Source organism: Haemorhous mexicanus, chromosome 20 (genome assembly GCF_027477595.1).
Source record: "Haemorhous mexicanus isolate bHaeMex1 chromosome 20, bHaeMex1.pri, whole genome shotgun sequence".
NCBI lineage: Eukaryota > Metazoa > Chordata > Aves > Passeriformes > Fringillidae > Haemorhous > Haemorhous mexicanus.
This window is the reverse complement of record NC_082360.1, coordinates 772,503-796,782: the sequence shown is the minus strand read 5'-3', so window position 1 is coordinate 796,782 and position 24,280 is coordinate 772,503. Positions and strand designations below refer to the sequence as shown.

The following is a 24,280-nucleotide window of genomic DNA, read 5'->3' as shown; positions in this document are numbered from 1 at the left end:
TCAATGTCACTGTCACCTGGACTACCTGTCTGCTCACCCAGGCTCCAGGTGGGCTCTGCACCCCTTGCTCAGTGTCACACGGAGGGGATGGGTGCTGGATGTCACACAGGGGGACAGGGCTCACACTGAAGCTGTTGTGCCATCCTGGAGCTGCTGTTTGCAGTGACTTTCCTGGGGGAAGCAGAGGAATGACCCTGGAATGTCACAGCTGTTTGTGAGCCCAGCTGGATGCTAGTGGCAGGAACCTCCCCTGCCCAGGTCTGGGCTGGGATGTGCAGCCTGGCTGCTTCAGAAACTTCTGCTGCAGGATGATCAGCCTGTGCCAGTGGCCTTGCTGTGACATTCTGGGGGGTTCTGGGCTCTGTAGGTGTGGGGCTGGGGCTGCACTGAGGTTGTGTTGTACCACAGATGGATTGTGACACCCAGTAGCTCCTGTGCAATACTTACCTCCTAAACATTCAAAAATCCCACACCAGAGCATGGCTCTTTTGGCAAGGAAAGCAGTGCCACTGGCTCTGTCTCAGTGGAAGCTTTGTTTTGCAAGCCATGCTTTCTGAATCCGCCTGGTTATTGCATTTATCTGCCAGGTGCACTGGGAAAACTTGGGGAACTTGGCTCCAGTTTGCAGCAGCCTTTTCAGGGAGGTGCTGTGGGCTTGCACCTCAGCCCGGGGTCGTTGTGTGCCTGGTAATTAATGATGCTGGTGACTGTGGCTCCCGGGGCTGAGGGAAGCTGGGGATGGTGCAGGGTGTCCCCAGCCTCTCCTTCCCACCCCTCCTCTGTAAACATCTCCCCTGGATGCTTTCTTTTGTCAGGAGCCTGAAAGAATACACTTATTTTAAGCTGCTATCTGCTTCCACAGAGGGACAGTTTTATAGGATACAGACAGTGCCTGCTGGGATTTTTATGGCCTGTAGTGTTCTCAGCAAATGGTTTTGAGCGCAAGTTGGCTGGGCTGGAATGACCTTCTCTTGTTCATTAACTGTCTGTTGAAAAATCTGCGTGTGGTGGTAGCCAGAGAGCCCTGACTGGGGTTATTTTAGGTGGTGCAGGGAGGTCTGGGCCTTTCCTTCCCTCCTCATTATCAGGCAGCAGAGGCTGCTTAGGGCCTGGTTTATTTACCTAATAAACTGCCTCTTTATCGTCTAGGAAATGCTCACATTTTTCAGCCAAGAAATCCTAGTAACAGGCAAACAGAGGTCTAGCAGTCAGGTCTGGGGAAACAACACGATGAAGGTCAGCTAATATTGCTGTTATTCTCTTTCCTGGTGGCCATGACAGCAGGGGTGGTTTATTTGAAGATCCCAGACTCGGAGTCATTGTTGGTCCCCCGAGCAGGGCAGGCTGTGCCAACACTTGGGATATTAATGCATTCTGCAGATCAGTCAATGAGGAATTCCTCCACACTCCTTTCTTTGCAAGAAAAGGGAAAAAATCCCCTTCTCCCCCCCTTCCCCCTTCTCCTCACACTTTGTTTGCTGTGCCTTTGTCTGCAGGGTGTTGCTGGGCATCCCTAATGAGGCTGGCAGGGATGGGATGGGATTGGGATGGGGATGGGGATGGGATCCATGGGATGGGGATGGGGATGGGGATGGGGATGGGGATGGGATCCATGGGATGGGGATGGGGATGGGGATGGGGATGGGGATGGGGATGGGGATGGGGATGGGATGAGATTGGGATGGGGATGGGATGGGATGGGATTGGGGATGGGGATGGGGATGGGGATGGGGATGGGGATGGGATCCATGGGATGGGATGGGGATGGGGATGGGGATGGGGATGGGGATGGGATGAGATTGGGGATGGGATGGGGATGGAATGGGATGGGATTGGGGATGGGGAGGGGATGGGGATGGGGATGGGGATGGGGATAGGGATGGGGATGGGGATGGGGATGGGGATGGGGATGGGGATGGGATGGGGATGGGATGGGGATGGGATGGGGATGGGGATGGGATGGAGGTGGGATGGGATGGGATGGGGATGGGATGGGGATGGGACGGGAGGGGATGGGGATGGGGATGGGATGAGATTGGGGATGGGATGGGGATGGAATGGGATGGGATTGGGGATGGGGAGGGGATGGGGATGGGGATGGGGATGGGGATAGGGATGGGGATGGGGATGGGGATGGGGATGGGGATGGGATGGGGATGGGATGGGGATGGGATGGGGATGGGGATGGGATGGAGGTGGGATGGGATGGGATGGGGATGGGATGGGGATGGGACGGGAGGGGATGGGGATGGGGATGGGATGGGGGACACAGCCCCAGGTGTGGCAGCTCCTGCCGGCAGGGACACCTGAGCAGGAGGAAGGAGAGGCTCCCTGGGGCACACGGGGCTCCCTGGTTTGCTTCCTCCCAGGAGAAAACCCTGCCTGCCCCCCATGCCTCAGTGCTCGCTTAGTGTTGATCCCAGCTCCCAGCCCACCCCAGGGCTCCATGGAAGCCATTCCTGCTCTGGGACTGCCAGGGAAGGGCTGGGACCTGTCTGGGGGGAACATGGGCCAGCTCAGCCCTGATGGTGGCAGGGGTGCCAGGAGAGGGGGCTTGGTGGGATGGGTGTGCCCAGACTTCTGGGGGAATAAAGGCTGGGCTCCTGAGGAGACAATTATCCAACAATAATGCCAGGGATCAGGGAAAGGCATCTGGGCAGGTTTTTTATATATTCCTATTCCATAGCAGGAATTGTACTTAGGTATTTTTAATATATTCTTTGATCCCTGATGGAAATGTTAATGAGACAAAACCTCCTAAAGAGCTCTCCAGACACTGCCCTGCTTTGGGGAAGGGTGGACTGGAACACAGCCCCTGCCAGGGCTCCTGACACACAAGCAGCCCCTTTGTTCCCTCCTCTCTGTCCCAGAGACAGGGACAGGAGAGGGCTGGGGAGTCTGGAAGTGCAGGGACAGGAGAGGGCTGGGGAGTCTGGAAGTGCAGGGACAGGAGAGGGCTGGGGAGTCTGGAAGTGCAGGGACAGGAGAGGGCTGGGGAGTCTGGAAGTGCAGGTGAAGGAGAGGGGCTGAGAGGGCCGGGATTGCCATTGAGGGCAGGAAAATCCCAGAGCAGCCATTGGGGCAGGGGGGGCTGTTGGAGGTGCAGGCACAGCTGCCCCAGGGAGGGCTGCTGGCTGCTGGCCTTAGTGAGTAAAGTGCCAGCCTTTGTCCCCAGGGGCTGCTCACGGGGACAGCTGGGCCCCCAGGCACAGGGCTGGGCTGGAGGGGACAGCACAGGGACAGGGACAGGGGCTGGGCTGGAGGGGACAGCACAGGGACAGGCATGAGGACAGGCACAGGGACATGACACTGGGGCAAAGAGTGCTGGTGGCTTTTTGGTGGCCATCCTCTGTCCTGCCAGTGCTGGCAGTAAGGACACTTGGCGCTGGGGAGGGTTTGGGTGTGGAATGTTCTGCAGGCTGAGGAGGCAGCTCCCGGCAGGAATGGTGGCTGTAGGTGGGCGCTCAGGGATTTTTATGGGATGTGACTGAGGGGGATTTACAGCAGGCAAGTTCCAGTCTGCTTCCTGCTTGGTTTGGCACAGGCACACAGAGCCCAGCTTGAGCTGAGCCTGGCTTGGGCTGGGCTCTGCTCAGTGCCTGCCTGTGCTTGGGCTGGCTCACCTGAGACCCCCAGGTGCAGGGACCTCATCTCCTTTTTGTGCCTTAGCTCAGCATTAGTCAAGAAAGAGGCAGGGTCAGGGAGGCAGGAAATGTGTGATTTCTGCCCTTGGGTCTTCAGAGACTCACAGGAGGGTTTGGATTGGAAAAGGGACCTTAGAGCTCTTCCAGTGCCACCCCTGCCATGGCAGGGACACCTTCCCCTGTCCCAGGGACCCCTCCCACTGTCCCAGGCTGCTCCAGCCCCAGTGTCCAACCTGGCCTTGGGCACTGCCAGGGATCCAGGGGCAGCCCCAGCTGCTCTGGGCACCCTGTGCCAGGGCCTGCCCACCCTGCTAGGGCACAGTTTGTTCCTAATTTCCCATCTAACCCTACCCTCCTTCAGCTTCAGGCCATTCCCTGTGTCTGTCCCTCCATCCTTGTCCCCAGTCCCTCTCCAGCTCTCCTGGAGCCCCTTTGGGCCCTGGGAGGAGCTCTGAGCTGTCCCTGGAGCTTTCTCCAGGCTGAATAACCTCAGCCAGTCAGCAGGAGCACTCAGGCTTGTGCTTTCCTTTCAGAGCTGTCCCACCAGGCAGATGAGCCCTTCTGTCAGGCTGCCCAGGGGGTTGTGCCCTTTGTCCCTCTGGGTGCCAGGGTGAGACCATCCCTGCTGGAGGAGTTTCTTTTGGTGGAGCTAGACTGCACTTCAGGAGTCCTGAGCCAACTGCTTGCATAAGAGACTTTCTTTGAGAAGTATTTTTAAAGACATCTCTGATAAAAATACCCCAGGTAGGAGGGAGAGCTGTTGGCACACTCACCTGCTCTAGTGTGAGGGGGTTACACCCTTTTCTTTCTGTAGATCCAGAAAAGGGGGGATTGTAATGCTCCAGATAGTGGGGGCTGCTGAATAATGCTGGGCAGGGACAGAGCAGGGCAGGGACAGTGCTGGGCAGTGACAGAGCTGGGCAGTGACAGTGCTGGGCAGTGACAGAGCTGGGCAGGGACAGAGCTGGGCAGGGACAGTGCTGGGCAGGGACAGAGCTGGGCAGTGACAGAGCTGGGCAGTGACAGTGCTGGGCAGTGACAGAGCTGGGCAGGGACAGAGCTGGGCAGTGACAGAGCTGGGCAGGGACAGAGCAGGGCAGGGACAGAGCAGGGCAGGGACAGAGCTGGGCAGTGACAGAGCTGGGCAGTGACAGAGCTGGGCAGTGACAGTGCAGGGCAGTGAGAGAGCTGGGCAGTGAGAGAGCTGGGCAGTGACAGAGCTGGGCAGGGACAGAGCTGGGCAGGGACAGAGCTGGGCAGGGACAGAGCTGGGCAGTGACAGTGCAGGGCAGTGAGAGAGCTGGGCAGTGAGAGAGCTGGGCAGGGACAGAGCTGGGCAGGGACAGTGCTGGGCAGGGACAGTGCTGGGCAGGGACAGAGCTGGGCAGGGACAGTGCTGGGCAGGGACAGTGCTGGGCAGTGAGAGAGCTGGGCAGGGACAGAGCAGGGCAGGGACAGTGCTGGGCAGGGACAGTGCTGGGCAGGGACAGAGCTGGGCAGGGACAGTGCTGGGCAGGGACAGAGCTGGGCAGGGACAGTGCTGGGCAGGGACAGTGCAGGGCAGTGAGAGAGCTGGGCAGTGAGAGAGCTGGGCAGGGACAGAGCTGGGCAGTGACAGAGCTGGGCAGGGACAGAGCTGGGCAGGGACAGAGCTGGGCAGGGACAGAGCTGGGCAGGGACAGTGCTGGGCAGTGAGAGAGCTGGGCAGGGACAGAGCTGGGCAGGGACAGAGCTGGGCAGTGACAGAGCAGGGCAGTGACAGAGCTGGGCAGGGACAGAGCTGGGCAGGGACAGAGCTGGGCAGGGACAGAGCTGGGCAGGGACAGTGCTGGGCAGTGAGAGAGCTGGGCAGGGACAGAGCTGGGCAGGGACAGAGCAGGGCAGTGACAGAGCTGGGCAGGGACAGAGCTGGGCAGGGACAGTGCTGGGCAGTAATAGTCCTGTTCACCTTCCTTTCTGGCTGGGGAAGAGCTGGTGGGAGTTCCCTGGGAAGGGAGTGTTTGATGCTGCCCTGCCTGAGGTGGATCCTGGAGCTGGGGATGAATGTGCTCTATCAGGGCCGGGGATTTGGGGTGTGAATTTCCCAGGGTCTAATCATCTCATAAAGCTGCTGAGTGTGACTCCTTCCCCAGTAATCTCCTTAACTCAGTCATTTACCCTCCTTTGGAGAATGCAGCTCCCAGGCTGTTTGCATGACAAGCAGCCCGGGATTGTCTGGGCCCTGGGGAAGGTGCTGGGAGTTAATTGGAGCAGCTGGAGCTGCTGCTTTCCCATGTTCACCGGCAGGCTGGCTGAGGAGCAGAGCTTTTATGGGCAGCTCGAGTCCAGGCTGCATCATCTGTTTTGATAGCTAGAATATTTAAAATTAAAAAAAAAAAAAAAGGTTTGCCTTCCAAAGGATGTTTTTCTCCACCAAAACTAATCTTGAGGGAAAATGATGTTTGGGAGCTGTAGAATTATTGGATTTGCAGATAGAAACTGCTGTGTTAATGGCAGCTACTGACTGATGACCAAAGCAGCTAACTGGGAGATGTTCTTGGCAGCTGGTCCTGCTAAAAAGCTCCCCTCCAAGCCGTGAAAACCACAGTGAACAATATCAAAATAACAAAAAAAAGCTGCTAGTAAGCAGAGACTAATCACTGCATCCACCTCTTCATTATAAAATTAAGGATGCTCCATTAGAAGTGTTCCCTTTTAAATTTTATTAGGATTCCCTCCCACCAGGCCTTGATTGTGCTAAAAATAGAAGGATAAGGATCCCCTCATCTCTGTTTTTAATTTGCCCACTCCTGAAGCCAGACCCTGTGAATGGAATTCCTGCTTGGAGATGGGCTCTGTGATACGTGGCCAGCCTGTGCTGCAGAGGCAGAAGGAGAGGTGGATAAACTCTGCAGGTTGGATTGAAATCCCTGTCCTGCTCTGTGCTTGCCTGCCAGGCCTGTCCCTGCAGTCCCTGCTTTGCACCTCAGATCATTTCATGAAGCTCTTGCAGATGATTTTATTCCTGCTCTAATGCTGGAATAAATCCCTGCAGCCCGGAGCTTTTGAAGTCATTGAGGCAGGAGCTGGTGAAACCTCAAAAAACAATTGCCCTCCGTGCCCAGGACTGCCCTCCATCCCAGGATTGCCCTCCCTGCCCAGGACTGCCCTCCATGCCCAGGATTGCCCTCCATGCCCAGGACTGCCCTCCCTGCCCTCCCTGCCAAGAATTGCTCTCCCTGCCCTCCCTGCCCAGGATTCCTCTCCCTGTCCTCCATCCCAGAACTGCCCTCCATGCCCAGGATTGCCCTCCATGCCCAGGACTGCCCTCCATCCCAGGACTGCCCTCCGTGCCCTCCCTGCCCAGGACTGCCCTCCATCCCAGGATTGCCCTCCCTGCCCAGGATTGCTCTCCCTGCCCAGGATTGCCCTCCATGCCCTCCCTGCCCTCCATCCCAGGACTGCTCTCCCTGCCCTCCATGCCCAGGACTGCCCTCCCTGCCCTCCATACCCAGGACTGCCCTCCCTGCCCTCCCTGCCCTCCATCCCAGGACTGCCTTTCCTGCCCTCCATGCCCAGGACTGCCCTCCCTGCCCAGGATTCCTCTCCCTGCCCTCCATCCCAGATTGCTCTCCCTGCCCTCCCTGCCCAGGACTGCCCTCCCTGCCCTCCGTGCCCTCCCTGCCCTCCACCCCAGCACCCCTGGCCTCACTCCCCGCTCCCGTGCCGGGCACTGTGGGGGCTGTGCAGGGCTAAGCATTCCCTCTCTGTGCCAGCCCAGGGACTGCCACTGCCTTGGTGTGCATTCTCCTGCTGCACTGGGAGTGTTTGGAGCGCCTTGCAGCTCAGCAGGGCTCAGTCCTGCGGGTGCCAGGGCTTTGTTCCCCGGCCAGCAGAGCTCTCCAGGCTGGCTCTGGAGCACACCCAGGCTGCAGGAGCTCCGTGAGTGCAGCGCTCCCAGGCCTTGTGCCAATACCAGACTTCTTCCAATGATCCCGGCTCAAACAGCAACATCCAGGGATGTGTTCCTTGAATCTCAATGCTGCCTTAGCCAGCCAGGGCTGCACAGCCAGGGGGACAAAGACAGACCCGTGCTCTGGGGGAGGTTCTTCTGGGAACAGGAGAAGTCAGGCGTAACGGGGATTTTCCCTCTCTCCCCCCTTATTTCCCCTTCTGTTCTGCAGTAGCAGGGCTTTGCTTTAACTGTGCTCATCTTTTAATAAATGGAGAGGAAACTGGAAGAGTTTGGAAAAGTCTGGGATAAGCAAGCACCCCAGAGGGACCTGTAGTGGCAACATGATTAATAAGGGACAGTGCTGGTAATTCTATCAAACAGAGCTATTGCAAAAGCACCTGGAGCATCCTGGCTGTGGGCAGAGCAGCTCTCAGACAAATGATCCGGGCAGATTTACGTGCCTCCCTGCTGGGGGGGTTTCTTCTCCCCCTAGAAGTGTGAGGGGAAAAGCTCTGTAGATTTAACTGTAGGATTAGACTCCAGGAAAAAAAAAGAAATTAGTGAATCAGGCAGCTGATGGCTCCAAGTGTTTTGCTGCTGGTTGTTTGTTTGATAACAGGCTCCAATCCTTACACAGATTTTTTTTCCTTAATTTTATATATTTCTCATTTTCTCTGTCAGCCCCCACACGTATCTGGGAATAACCTCAGGGAGCTGAAAAGGGGCAGTGTTCTCCAAAAGGAAAATGGGATGCAAAATGCAGAATCCCAGAGTGGTTTGGGTTGGGAAGGACATTAAAGGAGGGACATCCAGTGCCACCCCTGCCATGCAGGGACACCTCCCACTGTCCCCTGTCCAGCCTGGCCTTGGGCACTGCCAGGGATGGGACACAGCACCTTCAGAGGCACCAGAGAAGGTTCCAGCCCTCTGCAGGCTCTGCCAGGGCTCTGCTGGGGCTCCAGGCAGAAATCCCCACTGGGGTGGGGGCACAGAGCTGTGACACGGTGACACGGTGACACAGTGACACGGTGACATGGTGACATGGTGACACAGTGACAGTGGCATGGTGACACAGCAGTGACACAGCAGTGACACAGTGACACAGTGACACGGTGACATGGTGACACAGTGATAGTGACACGGTGACACAGCAGTGACACAGTGACAGAGCAGTGACAGAGAGACACAGCAGTGACACAGCAGTGACATAGCAATCACACAGCAGTGACACAGTGACACAGTGACACCCTGCTCCTGTCACCGGAGCTGCCGTTGTTCCCAGAGCAGTGACACAGTGACACAGCAGTGACACAGTGACATGGCAGTGACACAGTGACATGGCAGTGACACAGTGACAGTGACACAGTGACACCCTGCTCCTGTCACCCGAGCTCCGTTGTTCCCAGCCTGTCCCTCGTGTCCTTGGTGCCACTGCTGGGGCTCTTGGCAGAGCAGGGCCCTGCAGTCGGGCCCTCAAACCTCTGGGGCTTTAGGGAGGTGCAGAGATGCAGAGGTGCAGTGATGCAGAGGTGCAGAGATGCAGAGATGCAGTGATGCAGAGATGCAGAGATGCAGTGATGCAGAGATGCAGAGATGCAGAGATGCAGTGATGCTCAGCTTTTCCCTCCTCCTCCTTCCTCTTCTTTTTTTCTTTTTTCTTTATTTTTTGACACGAAATGAGAGGGGACCTCTTGCACTGCACGTGCATAAATTGTGCAGGTTTGGCTCTGCTCGAGGCTGAAATTAAAGAATAAAAGAAAATCAAATAGTCATCCTGACACATGAGACAGTGCAGTCGTCCAAAACCAAAATAGTTCTGTGTAGTGCTCTGCAAATAGGAGTCAGGGATCTGTGTGTGGGCTTTAAGGGTGCCTTGCCTTCTTTTTTTGGAGAAGAAACTTCTGTTAACATCGAAATGATGTCAAGAATTCAGCAAGGATTGAATTCCCTACTTCATCTGCACGAAATTTTCGCATTGCTACTGAACTCTGTTATTTTATCAGCCTCCTGCTCCTCTGACTCCATTTTCCAAAAGCTTTTAAAGTGATTGTGCAAGTCAGAGCTAATTTCTTATCACAATCCTTGTGTACATTGGCCCAGCGGTTTGCAAGGGATTGTGTCACCCACCCTGTTTCCCTTGGCATTTCTAGAAGGTTCTTGGAGTTGTTAGCAGCTGTAAATGGTATTAATAAGGAGGATTTGGTTGCTGCTTTCTGCAGTTTTCTCTGCTGATGAGGCTGCATTGCCAAAGGTTGAGCAAGTTTCTAAAAGCAGGATTGTTCTTTGAGTTGTGAAAACACAATTCCCAACGAAACAACAGCTGTATCTGTGTCAAGAATTCTCCAGGCAGGCTGCACCCAGCAGAAACTGGGCTGGAGCACTCCTCATCCAAGGGGGGTTGATGTTCACATCAAGGAAGCTTCACCTGAATGTTCAGAGATCCAGCCAGGAGGACACCAAGGCTTTTCCCCTTTGCTCAGGCTGTGTTGGAGGTGAAAAGCCCTTTCCCACTGCAGGGTGCTGTCCCTGCTGTGCTGGGCTTCCCAGAGCAGCTTTGGTGGGCTGGGAAGAGCCTTCTGAGAGCAGCTGGGGCTCAGCACAGGGGGCACATCTCTGGCCTTCACCCAGGGATCCAGGCTGTGGGACCCTCAGCAGCTCCCAAGGGTTCCCAGGGCTCAGGACAGGGGGCACATCTCTGGCCTTATCCAGGAAATCCAGGCTGTGGGACCCTCAGCAGCTCCCAAGGGTTCCCAAGGACAGGGGCACATCTCTGGCCTTATCCAGGAATCCAGGCTGTGGGACCCCCAGCAGCTCCCAAGGGTTCCCAAGGGTTCCCAAGGGTTCCCAAGGGTTCCCAAGGACAGGGGGCACATCTCTGGCCTTCACCCAGGGATCCAGGCTGTGGGACCCTCAGCAGCTCCCTGGCCTTCCCAAGGGTTCCCAGGGCTCAGGACCTGAGCCTGCTGCTTGAATCATGGAATATCTCGGGTTGGAAGGGATGCACAAGGATCATCCAGCCCAGCTCCCTTACTTGACCCTGCTGGGAGCACTGAGTGGTACTAGAACCTTCCATGGTCCGTTTCCTCCTGGTGTTTTTGTGAGTGGTGAGAATTCCATCCCTGCTGGCTCCTGGGGGCTCCAGCAGGAGCCACAGCAGGGCTGGCTGCTCCTGTCACAGCTCTTGGTCGTGGCTGCTCAGTGCTGCTCCTGGAGAAGCCCCTCAGCTCAGCCAGGACATCAGTCCTGGCTCAGGCTGGAGCCTCCTTGCTGTGCACCTGGAGCTATCTCTGAGCTTCCTCCAAGCCCTGCAGCAGCTGGAGAGAGACATCATGAGCAGAGGGGAGAGCAGTTTGGGCTTCCAGGCTGCGTGGACTGGAGAAACCAGAGGAGTTCTGGGTGTGTGGGAGCAGTTCAGGCGTGCAGGGTCATCAATCTTCATCTGTGGCTTCTAAATCAGCAGCCCGAGTGTCCCAGACCTGAAAGCTGTGTTTGTCCGGGTGGACTGGGTGTGCAGGGAGGTTTTGCTGAGTTTTTTCACCCACCAGGGTAGGTTTGTGTCAAGTGGATTGACTGGAGCAGCAGCCCTGCTTTACAGGGTCAGCCCAGTGGTTTCCTGCTTAAAGCTGTCACACATTCAATTCTTGACTGTTTTGTGCCCATTCTTAATTTCTAAAAAGAAAAAAAAAAAAAAAAAAAAGTCCATGCTGGTTTTTGAGCTGGAGTTTCTCATACTTAAGTCTGTGTAAAGATGATTTATGGTGCTAGGAGGGCTCCACTGGAAATGCAAGATCTGTTATGGAGTGGATTGAAGGGCCCATGCTGAAATGTTTATTGCTGTCTTCAAAACAGAATACATCAGGGTTGATGGGGCCTGTCCAGGAGAGAGAGAGGCTGCAGTGCACTGGGGCTAGTGGGGTATTTTTAGTATTTCAATAAAAGATGAGGCTTTTAAAGGAAATCACTTATTGCCATTTTGCAATCAAGAATGCAGGAGTGTTCCAGGGACTGCGAGAAATATGCTTCAGGAATGTGGGAGCCATAAGGAACTAATCATTAAATATTCTCCCGTTTCCACCCCCGGCCCTGTGCTGAGGAAGCCATTTAGGAGCTTTGCAATTTGTATGGAAATCTCAGCCCTGCAGAGCACTCAGCCAGGCATCCCGGGCACGGGGGAGCCAGCAGGGCCCACTTCCAGAAGTTCCTGTGATTCCTGGGTGAGCAGGGCACTCGGAAAATCGGAGACACATGGAGCAGCCTTCAGGAACACTTAATCCCCCTCAAGTGACTGACATGAACACAGGCTGATCCTTTTGAGTGGGGGCTCCTCTGGGCCAGTGCCTTGTGGGGCAGTTGGCCCTGCAGGTTCAGGTGGATCAGCAGAACTCTGAGGTCGTGGCTCTTGCTGTTCCGCTCGTTTGGCTGAGCTGGGATTGGTTTTATTTCTTGTTTATTTTTTTCATGGGATGCTGGAAACCCTTTGGAAGCATCTTGGTGCTGTAATACATCCATGCAAGCAGGGAGGGAGCCATCCCAGCCCTTGCCAGAGTGAAAAACAAAGGCAGAGGCAAAAGATAATCCTTTCCCAAGTGATTGAAGAGCCTGGTGGGACAATTTAGTGATGCATCTAAGCAGAGCTGGTGGTTGCCTCCTCCTTCTCCCCACGTTCCCACCTTTTTCCCTGTCTGGCCCTGGTGTCCTGGGGAGGCAGTTCAGGCAGCCACAATGGCAGAAGAGTGACCCCACCAAAAACAAAGGCAGGGTGTGGGGCTGGTGGCAGATGGACGTGGGCAGATGTCCCTTGTGTGCCAGGCCAGCAGAGCTGCCCTTTCATTGGATCCTTTTTCTTTGCCCGTTTGTTTTTACTGGGGAAAGTGGTGCAGGGGCAGCAGTTCCCTGCTGAGATCATCTGTCACAGCTTCTGCCTGTCCCCAGCCTGCTGCAGGTAGCAGGGCTGGGCTCTGACCCTTCCTTTCAGGAAAACCCTCTGGAGATTGCCAGCTGGGCTGGGCTTCGGCATCCCCTGCTGGAGCTGGGGCTGGGGCTGGCAGGGAAGCTGAGCTGGAGAAGGTCCGTGGAGACAGGGATCTGGGAGAGCCCCAGCCCGCAGGACACTGCCCCAGCTCTGGGCTGGCCTTGGCTGTGGCTCCCTGCAGCCAGGGCTGGGCAGTCCCCCAGGGAGAGGAGCCCCTCCAGTGCTCTGTGGCTGCTGCTGCCCAGGGTCCCACCTGGCTGGGTTTCCCATCAGGAACCTTGGATTTCCTGTGGCCAGGAGAGCTTTCCCTGCCTGTCCTGCACTGCCTGGTCCCAGCTGCTCTCCCCACCACAGCTCCTCAAGGTCCATGGCACAGTTCCTGGCAAACCCTGCTGTTCCTCGGGGCTGATGGCCTGGGGGGGTATCTTCTGCTGGAGATGGGGATACCCCAGTGACACCTGTGCTTTCTCACCCTTCTGCTGGCTTTTCCAGAGCAAAAGGGTTCAGGTGGCGCCTTTGGCTTGGTTGGGCTCACTGGAGGGAGCTGAGTGACCCTCATATGAAATGAGGGATTTTTGGAAGCCTGGTGCTCCTCTTTGAGCTGTTTTGTTTCCTTTCTCCTGGGAAAGGAGCACATGGAGGCGTGTGGCACCTCCACAGGTCCCGTTCCAGGCTGCAGAAATGCTGAGGTCCCTCAGCTGCTCCTGCTCCTGGCTGGGCCTGATGCAAGGGAAAGGATGCCCAGGAGTCTGGAGGAAGGACAGCTGGAAACTCTGTGTGCTTGTTTAATTAAAAAAAGGGGAAGAAAAACAAGCCACATGCAGAGAAATCCAGTAACCACATCTGCCAGTGACCTTTGGGGCTGGAAGGAGTCTGGTGGTGGTGTGGGGCCAGGCGAGGAAAGTCGTGAAGTCACTGCAGAGGAGCAGCAGGAAAATCCATGAGGATGTTTCCAGTCTGGGGCTGGGGGATCTGCACAGCTCTGCCCCAGCCCACCCCTCAGAACAGGCAGAGGTGGGTTGAGGTTGCCACTTTTGGGTTGATTTGGGGTTTTTGGGATGGGGAAGCTGCTGCCTCCCACGCCTGCTCCCGATGCAGTGGTGAGTCCAGGAATTGATTTTATTTCCCGGGGTTTTGCAGGAGGTGTTCAGGTGGGGATTGCTTTAAAGCTCTCTGCTTCAGTCCTTGTGGCTCAGAGGCACCTGAACCATTCCCCCACCATTGTCCTCTCCCAGCTACCTGTGCTATTTAAAGGAGGTTCAGATTTAGCTCCCAGTGTTCCCTTTCCCACAGACTCCTCTGAAAGTTGAAACTTGTGACAGTTCAGTTCTTGCTGTGCTCTTGCCTTGTCTTCAGCTCCCAACAAATGTCTGTCTCAACTTCTGGTGGCTGAGAAGGTACAATAATTTAAATTTCCTCATTTCCATGGGAAGCTCTCCTGCCTTTGAGCTGCCCTTGCTGGCCTGTGGTTCCCAGGGCAGAGCAGGAGCTCAGGAATGGCTCAGCAGACACACAGTCCAGTGGGGCTCCCCAGAGCCCTGGAGCTGAGCCTTCCAAAGGCAGGAGTGACCTTGCCTTGGAGCAGCAGCCCCAGGGCTGCTGAAACCTGAGCAGCAGTGGGGGCTGGGAGCAGAGCCCCGAGCTTGGGGTGAGCTTGGGCTTGTGCCTCTCCTGGAAGGATTTGGGATTTCGGGGCAGTTGTGCTTGGAAGCAGTTCAGGGCATTACCTGGCATGGCTCTGGGACTAAAAGGAGATTAACAAAGAAGCAAATTGGAGTGCAACAATAATGGATTAAAGAAACACTTATCTCACTTGCCTGCCCTCAGCCAGGCTGCCCGTGGGGTTTGGGAGCCGAAGTTTGGGGTTATTTGAGTGCTGAAGTCAGAAAGGTTTGATATAAACTCTCTCCACGCTGCTCCTGGGCTGACCTGAGGTTTGTTTCTGCTAGGGATGGTTCTCACCCTGCTGGCTTTCAGCCCCGCTTTGTTTGCCCACAGGCCCTTGTGTCAGTGACCTGAGGGATCTCCACGCCCTGGTCACAGCTTGTGTTGGCACCAAACTCATCTGTGTGCCCCAGAGGGAGTCCTAGCTCCGACCTGAGGTGACCAAACCCCACAAAAATGCAATTTCTGGCGTGTGAAATAATGTTGACTGAGGAGTTGAAGTGCACAAACAAAGCCTGCACCTTCCCCTCAGATAAATCGTTTTTTTGGGTTAATCTGGCATCGCATGAGCAGCTCCAAATGTGCAATAACTCACAGGCCCAGAGCCTTTTCATCTCACACAGGAACGACCTGGGCTGTTCTTTCTTCCAAATAAGGAATTAATAATGCCATAGTTGTTGTTTCCAAGGAGCTCAGCTTCTCTGAGGAGTGCCTCTTCCCCCTCCTCTAAGCCAAGGAAACACAGGAACATTTGGAGCCTTTAATAACCTGGCGGAGCCTGCTCTTGATTTCTCTGAGACCTGCCAGTGATTTGGGTGTCAGGGCTGCGAGCTGCAAGGGCAGGGCTGGATTTCTGCAGGCAGAGCAGGTGAAAAGGAAGGTCAGAAGCAATAAGGGCCGGGTTGCTGAGGAGCGTCCCCCCGGCCCTCTCGGCCAAGAAAACGTTTGGCTGTCACAAAACTAATAAAGGAAAACCTCCAGAGAGGTGGGCTCAGGGCTGCAGGTGGAGGAATGGGCTGCAGTTACACACCAGGCAGCTTAATAGCGTGGGATTTCTGCTCAAGTGCTTCTTAATGCAGCACAAATGGAATACCAGCCCGGGGAAGGTGTTGGAGGGAAAGGATTTTATGGCTTTGGGGGAGAAAGTGCTTGGCTCTTTTGCAGGGAACATAAAGGACAGCAAGATGGATTTCTCGGGGCGCTTGCCATGAGTGCCTGTGGTATGTGCAGAGGGTTCAGAGCCAGCCTCCAGGCTGGTCCTCTGCTGCCTCCCAAAGCAGGGCTTTGAGGGGATTTGGGCAGGGCTGCTGCCATAGATCTGGCAACACGGCCTTGAAATGAACTCACTGAAACAGCAGATAGAGTTTGGGTTCTCTCAAGCTGTGGTATTAAATAGAAGTCCTGGAGGAAAGCAGCCAGGCCTCTTGCAGAAGGTCCCATGCTTGCCCTGCCTCTCTGCTGCCCTGTAAAACAACAATTATGTGATTAAAGTTACTGCTCCGTGTCCCTTATAAAAGAAGACTTATTCATAAACTTCTGGATAGAGAGTTCTGTGGGAATATAACTTCCTTGGCCTCAACCTAGCTGCGTGTTCCAGATAATGGATAATGCTATACAGGCTCTTTAAAGTCCAAGCATGCTATTTATTATCATTTTATCATCTATAAAAGACACCAGTGTTGAACCTGGGAGTGACACGACACTCAGATCAGCAGGAAAGACAGGGAAAACCCCAAGGAGAGCTGCTGTTCCCAGAAATGTTCACTGACAGGTGCTGGGGATGCTCAGGGCTGGGTGCAGGGCTGCCTGGGCACTGCCATGGGCACAGTTTGGGGTGGGATTTAGGGCAGGGTGCAGGGCTGCCTGGGCACTGCCATGGGCACAGTTTGGGGTGGGATTTAGGGCAGGGTGCAGGGCTGCCTGGGCACTGCCATGGGCACAGTTTGGGGTGGGATTTAGGGCTGGGTGCAGGGCTGCCTGGGCACTGCCATGGGCACAGTTTGGGGTGGGATTTAGGGCAGGGTGCAGGGCTGCCTGGGCACTGCCATGGGCACAGTTTGGGGTGGGATTTAGGGCAGGGTGCAGGGCTGCCTGGGCACTGCCATGGGCTCAGTTTGGGGTGGGATTTACCAGATGCAAGCTGGACATTGCTGAAATGGACTTGGATGCAGCCCTGCAGCTTCTGAAGTCAGGGCACAGGAGTTACCCCACACACGTGCACAGCCTTAGAGTTTTTTAATGGGCTGAAATCAGCATTTAGTCCAGGACCCAACCACACTTGGCTGTGTTTGCTCTCTGGGTATCCCCAGTGAGGGAATATCAGCACTGGGATCAGCACTGGGATCAGCACTGGATCAGCAGTGGGATCAGCAGTGGGATCAGCAGTGGGATCAGCACTGGGATCAGCACTGGATCAGCACTGGGATCAGCACTGGGATCAGCGCTGGGATCAGCACTGGGATCAGCACTGGATCCCAGCTGGATCAGCACTGGATCAGCAGTGGGGGATCAGCATTGGATCCCAGCTGGATCAGCAGTGGGGGATCAGCAGTGGATCCCAGCTGGATCTGCACTGGATCAGCACTGGATCCCAGCTGGAGCAGCACTGGATCAGCACTGGATCCCAGCTGGATCAGCGCTGGCTCCCAGCTGGATCAGCCCTGGCTCCCAGCTGGAGCAGTGCCCCAGCTCCTGGAGCACAGGGAGCCCCAGGAGCGTGGCATTCACTGCAGCCTGCCGTGGTGGTTGGCTCAGGAGCTGCTCAGGGATTCCTGCTTCCCACCTTGCCCCGGGGTGCAGTTGGGATTTGTATTCTGGTGCTGTTTCCTTTTGCACGAGAACCTTTCCTTTGGTCTCTTCTGACTCCTGTTGACTTTAAGAAAGGCTTTGATTCCTGAACCTCTCTTCGAGGGTTTCTTGTCAAGGGGAATTTTTATTTTTCATAGCATTTGAGCAAAAAAAGGCAAAGCAGGCAGGGACCTCCTGCAGAATTCCTGTCAGATCCTATCCACGGCTTTTGTGGGGAAAGCATGTGAAAGAGCCAGGTTTAAAACCTCCAGATCCTTCTGATCTGCTGTTCTGTGGTGCAGGGAAATGTGTGCAGCAGCTGCTCTTCGTGGTGGGAGGGTGCCTGGGGCTGTGTGTGTGCTGTGTGTGCCCAGTGCCCCTGGCCTGGCAGCCCTGGGCTCAGCAGCTCCCACCTCAGCTGGGACAAGGACAGCCCTTCACCTTTTGGGCTGCAGGGTTTTTCCTGCTTTTTCCAGGGGTGGAAGGAGGTTTATTTCAGTTTATTTCACTTTGCTGTCCCCTCTCTCAGTGCCCTGACTGTGCCCTGCAGGTCCCTCACTCAGCAGTGCCATTAGCAATCCTTTTTTAGCCCCCACCTTCCCCTCTGCCTGCTGGGGATCATTTGGGGTTTGTGTGCAGTTTTTCTTGTCAAAGAATAATTACAGCCCATTAACTCCCCCCTGTACATTAGGAATTCACACCTAGGGAGGATTTGCCAAGCACTGATCTCAGTTGTCTCTTAATTGCTGGAGTCCATAAACTCTGTTACACTGAAACTGTGTGAAGGATTTGCACCCTCTAAAACTTCTCCCTCCAGTGCAAAGCATAACAGAGAATGGGAATGGGGCAGCTTTATCAGATCTTACTTCTTCCCCATTTAGGCAAATGATTTGCTTCTGGCTCTGTTGAAAACTCCAGAACGTACATTGAGGTGTAAAAAATTCAGGACTGAAAGGGTGAGGAAGTGGTGGCTGCTCAGCCTGGAGAGGAGAAGGCTCCAGGGAGAGCTCAGATCCCTTCCAGAGCCTGAAGGGGCCACAGGAGAGCTGGAGAGGGACTGGGGACAAGGATGGAGGGACAGGAGCCAGGGAATGGCTCCCAGTGCCAGAGGACAGGGATGGATGGGATCACAAATGGTTTCAGCTCAGCATAAGAGAAAAAAATACTGTTGGTGGCAACTCTTATTTCCCTGGAAAAAAAAATCCTGGCGCCCTGGCAGAGGAACAGTTTCTGCACAGAAAACATGACACTATTTACAAAAAGCAGTGTCTAATATCCTTTTCCAGCTTGGAAGGAGGAGTTTGTTTCAATACATCCTTTTTTTTTTAAATTGCCATGAGCTGGACTTGTAAATACTGTAAGTGGTTGAGTAATAGTCCTCAGTGAGCAGAGGGAGGAAGGGACAGGTTTTCCACTCTTGGAACCCTCTGCATTCCCTCAGCTCGGGCAGGGAGGCTGCTCACAGCAGATACTGAGCACAAAGAAAAGCCTCTTAATTGAAAGATGGTTGAAGCCCAGGGCATGCCATGGGTGGGATGCCAGTGCCCAGCACAGGGATCCAGCTGGGTGAGGAGTTTGTTTATTGGGGGTGGTTTGGGAGGTGGATCCAGGGTGTTCCCACTAACATATTTCTTCCTTTCCTCTGAAAAATGGGAGAGAAAGGGGAGGGTTCCTGCTGGGAAATGGGGACTTAGGGAGAGGGGAGGGATCCCATTTTGTGCCATCTCGTTTGTCACTGAGCTCTGCAGGGATCCAGTGAGTTTGGGGCAGGATGGGGCACACAGACAGAGGTGGGCAGGGCACTGTGGGATTCTCTCCAGGCTGGATGATCCCTGTTTCCCCAGGCCAGCCCTGCACAGAGTTCTGTCTGAAAGCAGGAGTACTTTGTGTCGGAGACAATTTCCTGCTGCAGTGTGGATTTCCTCCTGAATAATCCTTTGCCCCAGTGGGATGGTACAGAGGGATTCTAGCAAAGCTCAGCCGGCCTGGCTGTGAGTTAAAGACATCCCTTGGTGTTTCTGGCAGATGTTCAGGGAGGAAGGTACCCCACAGGCCCTGCTGGGAAATTCTGATTTGTGGGGTCAGGAAGGGAAGGTCGCTCTGCCAGCGTGGGGTTTGGGGCCAGGGCTCTGCTCAGGTCAGCGGTGCGGGCCTGTCGGGGTGAGCAGGGGGAGGAGGAGGAAAGGATTCACAGCAATCCGTGTGTGCATGCTGAAGGCAGCAGCCTGAGCCCCGCTCTGTCCCTGCAGGGCTGCTGGTGGTGATCGTGCTGCTGCTCATCGCCATCGCTGTGGTCGCGCTCTGGCCCACGGGGTAACCCCGAGCTGCCGGGGCAGCTGCTCCAGGGCAGCCCAGGGCTGGGGCAGGGACCTGCTGAGGGCTGCAATGAGCTCCATCCATCCTGGGGAACGAACTGCACGGCTGGGATTGAGCTCCATCCATCCTGGGGAACGAACTGCACAGCTGGGAATGAGCTCCACTGCAGCAGGGAAAAAACTGCACAGCTGGGAATGAGCTCCACTGCAGCAGGGAAAAAACTGCACAGCTGGGAATGAGCTCCATCCATCGTGGGGAACGAACTGCACGGCTGGGAATGAGCTCCATCCATCCTGGGGAACGAACTACACGGCTGGCAATGAGCTCCACTGCAGCCTGGACAAACTGCACAGCTGGGAATGACCCCACTGCAGCCCTGCTCTCCTTGGCCGAGGAGCTCGGTGGGATCTGCAGGATTCCAGTGGGAAAAGGATTTCATCCCACCCGCAGGATCTCATCCCACCTTCCCCTGGCACTCAGGCCGCTGCAGCAGGGGGATGGACCCAGCTCTCCTGCATTTGGGCCCTCGCTGCTGCTGCTGCTGCTGCTGCTGCTGCAGCCCTGCGCAGCTCGCCGAGCTCAGGCACGCCAGGGCTGCGGACCAAAGCCCCGGAGTGCCATGGAGAGCAGCGGCGTTCCCGCTTTGGGATGGACCCTCCTGCAGGGCAGTGCTCTGATCGAGGGCCGGCCTGGGCACGGCTGCGGCCGGGACAGCCCCGCGGAACCACCGGGCTGGGCGGAACCACCGGGGCTGCACGGAACCACCGGGGCTGCGCGGAACCGCCGGGGCTGCACGGAACCACCCGGGCTGCGCGGAACCGCCGGGGCTGCACGGAACCTCCGGGGCTGCGCGGAACCGCCGGGGCTGGGTGGAACCACCGGGGCTGCACGGAACCACCGGGGCTGCACGGAACCACCGGGGCTGCACGGAACCCCCGGGGCTGCGCGGAACCGCCAGGGCTGCACGGAACCACCGGGGCTGCGCGGAACCACCGGGGCTGCACGGAACCGCCGGGGCTGCGCGGAACCACCGGGGGGTTGGGGGGTTATTGATCCCCAGGGACGGTTATTGGTGGGTTATTGATCCCCAGGGATGTTATTGGTGGGTTATTGATCCCCAGGGATGGTTATTGGTGGGTTATTGATCCCCAGGGATGGTTATTGGTGGGTTATTGATCTCCAGGGATGGTTATTGGTGGGTTATTGATCCCCAGGGATGGTTATTGGTGGGTTATTGATCCCCAGGGGTGTTATTGGTGGGTTATTGATCCCCAGGGATGGTTATTGGGGGGTTATTGATCTCCAGGGATGGTTATTGGTGGGTTATTGATCTCCAGGGACGGTTATTGGGGGGTTATTGATCTCCAGGGACGGTTATTGGTGGGTTATTGATCCCCAGGGGTGTTATTGGTGGGTTATTGATCCCCAGGGGTGTTATTGGTGGGTTATTGATCCCCAGGGATGGTTATTGATGGGTTATTGATCCCCAGGGATGGTTATTACTGGGTTATTGATCCCCGGGGATGGAGTTACTGCAGAGTTGCTGATCCCCAGGGATGGGGACTGAGCAGCAGCAGGGCTCAGCCCAGCCTGTGAGAGAGAGCTCTGCCCTCGTGTGCTCCCCGGGGGCCCTGCCAGCCTGGCCTCGGGAGATGCACCACAGTTAAGGTCCTCACTGAGCTCTGGCTCCTCCTTTGACAGCTTCTCACACCCTTCTGCAGCTGAGAGGAAGGATTACCTATTTCAAAACTAATGAAAAAGAAGTATTAAATGTTTGCTTCTGGCCAAGAGAATAATTATTTTGTTACACGTCAGTTTGATTTCAGGAATAATAGAGCAAGCAATAAATGCTGATTAAAGCTGATCCATTTCTATACAGTTTCTCTGCCTGGGGTTTTGTTGTTTCCTCCTGTCTTGTGTTGTCTGTGAGTGGTTTATCCAACGCTGCCATATCCCAAGAGCTGGTCTGGAGAAGGAAATCAGCAATTTCTTTCAGGCTCTGTGTGTGTTGTGCCAGATCTGTCAGACTTGCGAGGGCGGGCCCTCACCTGCCCTGGTGGTGTCTCTGTCACAGCTCTCACCTGGCTTTGGCCCTGCTTTCCCTCTGCCCACAGCACACCCAGCACTGCTCTGGCAGGTGGGAACCAGGCTGTCCTGGTGCTCTCTGTCCCCTCTTGGCTGGCACAAATCCATTCTTCTCTTCGGGGCTCAGTTTCCCCCGGCTGGCCCTTGGGCACTGCCCCTTTGTCATGGTTTGGAGGCTGCAGGTCACCCTCAGTGGTCTCCTTCAGGGTGCAGCTGTTGGCTGGAGCTTGGACCCAGGCTCTGAGCCTGAGAGCCGTGGAGGAAGATGAAGAGGATGGAGTTCTGCAGGAAGCAGAGGCAGGGAGCTCCTGAGTACCCCGTGGGACCCCAGCGTGGTTTGGATGGGAAGGACTTGAAATCCCATCCAGTGCCACCCTGCCCTGGGCAGGGACACCTTCTGCTGGCCCAGCTTGCTGCAAGCCCCAGTGTCCAACCTGGAACATTCCCAGGGATCCAGAGCTTCTCTTCTTCACCTGGGACAGTCCTGCAGCTGTGGGGGCTGTCCCCTGGATCCAGAGAGCATTTCCCTGTCTTTGTGCTCCCAGGGAGGGCACAGGAGACAGGAGCTTGGTGGGGAGAAAGGCCCAGAGCTCCAGCTCCAGCCAGGGCTCTGTGCCCATCCTCACCACTCAGAGCTGGGGGAGAGGCTGGAGGCTGGGGCTCCTCTGGAGCTGTCCTCGTGCTCTGCTGCAGAAAACCCTTGAAGCCTTGCCAAGGGCAGCCCAGGCTGTGCCTGGTCAGTTTTCCTGGAGAGATGTTTCACCTCGGGGCTGTCAGAGAGGGCAGGGGCAGGCAGGGCTGGTTTGATGTGCTCGGTTCTCAAGGCAGGGTTGTGAGTTACTGCTGATGTCAGATTGGCAGTGGAGCTGTAGGCAGGGCTGCTCCAGCTGCAACCAAGGAAAGGTTTTGGAGAGGAGTTCCAAACCCGTGCATGCCTGCAGCTCTGTGGACACTGGGAATGCTCCTGGAGCTGTTCCTCAGCAGCAGCCTCCAGACCTGGAGCAGGATTTCACTGCCAGCTCTGGAGCAGCCCCGTGGATCTTCAGTGACAGCCAGAGAGCAACGTGGGCTTTGTTCAGCCCGACCACGGGCCTGGGCTCCTGAATAAAACTGCCACTTCTGGGCTCCTGATTAAAACTGCCACTTCTGGAGGGAATTAGGGCTTTGTTTGAATTCCCAGGACATGCAGGAGGGACGTGGAACTCATCCTGGTCAGCATTCCCCAGCACTTTGTTCTGACCCAGGATTTCAGAGGCTTTTCTGACCTGCTGGGCCCTCCAGCACATTTTTCCTGAGAGCTCCTGGGAAGGGTGGAAACAGCAGGACTTGTTCCTTGTGCTGGCCAGCCAAGGGGTTCTCAGCCTTGCCCTTTAGGTAGCATTTAAAGTGTCGTGTGGCTGAGGAATTTTATTAAAAAGCAGTGGATTTGGCAGCGCTCTGCTGTGTGCAGGGAAGCTTTTCTGTCTCCCTGCCCCACTAAAGAAGAAGGAAGGATAAAATACGAGAGACGCCGGGGTTTGGCTCCCAGCAGCAGTGGAGGAGCCAACCTGGAGTGGCTTCTCCAAGCAAAGATCTTCCTGGAATGTGCCCAGAGACATCCCAGCCTTGGCCTTCGCTGCCACCTCCTCCATCTCTGCCCTGGAGGACGTGCTCAGGCGTTCAGCTGCTTCCAGATCAGCATCCCAGTGCTGGGGCAGGCCTGGTGTGTGCCCCAGGCACTTGGATGTCCCGGCGCCCTGGGAGCAATCCCCAGCTCCTGCAGGAGAGCAGGGATCATCCTGGAATGCTGCTGGGCACTTTCCCACTCCCTGGTTCCTGGGCTGAGCTGGGTGTGTGGGTGGCTCCTCTCCCACACTGCCTGCCGGGACCAGGGGGGAAAACCTCTCCAGGTCCAGCCCTCCGTGGGAAAGCCTCATCCCCCCTTCCCAGAGGCACCGTGTCACCTCTGGACGAGTGGCCACCTGCACTCTGGGAAGGCCATTTGCCCCTGGGAGCAGAGGGCTGCCACTTGTGACCCGTTTGTCCCTGCAATAAAGATCTGACATTTCCGCCCCCGGCGTGGTTTTGGGTTCGTAAATTCCCAGCCCTGCTGAAGGCTCGGGTCAGCTGGGCTGACCCCAGCACTTGGCAGCACCTTTTGCCTGGAGTTTTGTCCCTGGAAGTGTTTTGGTGCCTCAGTTCCCCCCAGCTCCAGTTCTCTTTGCTGTTGGTGCCACCAGCCCTTGCCTGGCCACCAACGCTGGCCCTGCTGATCCTGGATGGGGCAGGGGGAGCTGAGGGAGCCCTGCAGGGTGGGCAGGGGGAGCTGAGGGAGCCCTGAGCCCTGCAGGGTGGGCAGGGTGAGCTGGCAGAGCCCTGCAGGGTGGGCAGGGGGAGCTGAGGGAGCCCTGAGCCCTGCAGGGTAGGCAGGGGGAGCTGAGGGAGCCCTGCAGGGTGGGCAGGGGGAGCTGAGGGAGCCCTGAGCCCTGTTGGGTGGGCAGGGGGAGCTGGCAGAGCCCTGCAGGGTGGGCAGGGGGAGCTGGCAGAGCCCTGCAGGGTAGGCAGGGGGAGCTGATGGAGCCCTGCAGGGTGGGCAGGGGGAGCTGAGGGAGCCCTGAGCCCTGCAGGGTGGGCAGGGGGAGCTGGCAGAGCCCTGAGCCCTGCAGGGTGGGCAGGGGGAGCTGGCAGAGCCCTGAGCCCTGCAGGGTGGGCAGGGGGAGCTGGCAGAGCCCTGAGCCCTGCAGGGTGGGCAGGGGGAGCTGAGGGAGCCCTGAGCCGTGCAGGGTGGGCAGGGGGAGCTGGCAGAGCCCTGAGCCCTGCAGGGTGGGCAGGGGGAGCTGAGGGAGCCCTGCAGGGTGGGCAGGGGGAGCTGAGGGAGCCCTGAGCCCTGCAGGGTGG

At 56.4% G+C, this 24,280-nt stretch overlaps 1 protein-coding gene across 2 annotated transcripts in view; it reads left to right on the top strand.

The window, feature by feature from the left end:
• STX8 (syntaxin 8) overlaps positions 1 to 21,199 on the top strand; it is an 84,162-nt gene extending 62,963 nt beyond the window's left edge. The window contains exons 8-9 of one of the 2 annotated variants that reach the window (XR_009488882.1): positions 19,252 to 19,429; positions 19,472 to 21,199. Coding sequence is in view for 1 of the 2 variants with exons in the window: in XM_059864073.1 (XP_059720056.1) it covers positions 19,252 to 19,319 (68 nt within the window). In the remaining variant the exon portion in view is untranslated. Of the gene's footprint in view, positions 1 to 19,251 lie in introns of both variants that reach the window. The other variant, XM_059864073.1, reaches the window with a different exon arrangement.
• Positions 21,200 to 24,280: the final 3,081 nt, after the last annotated feature.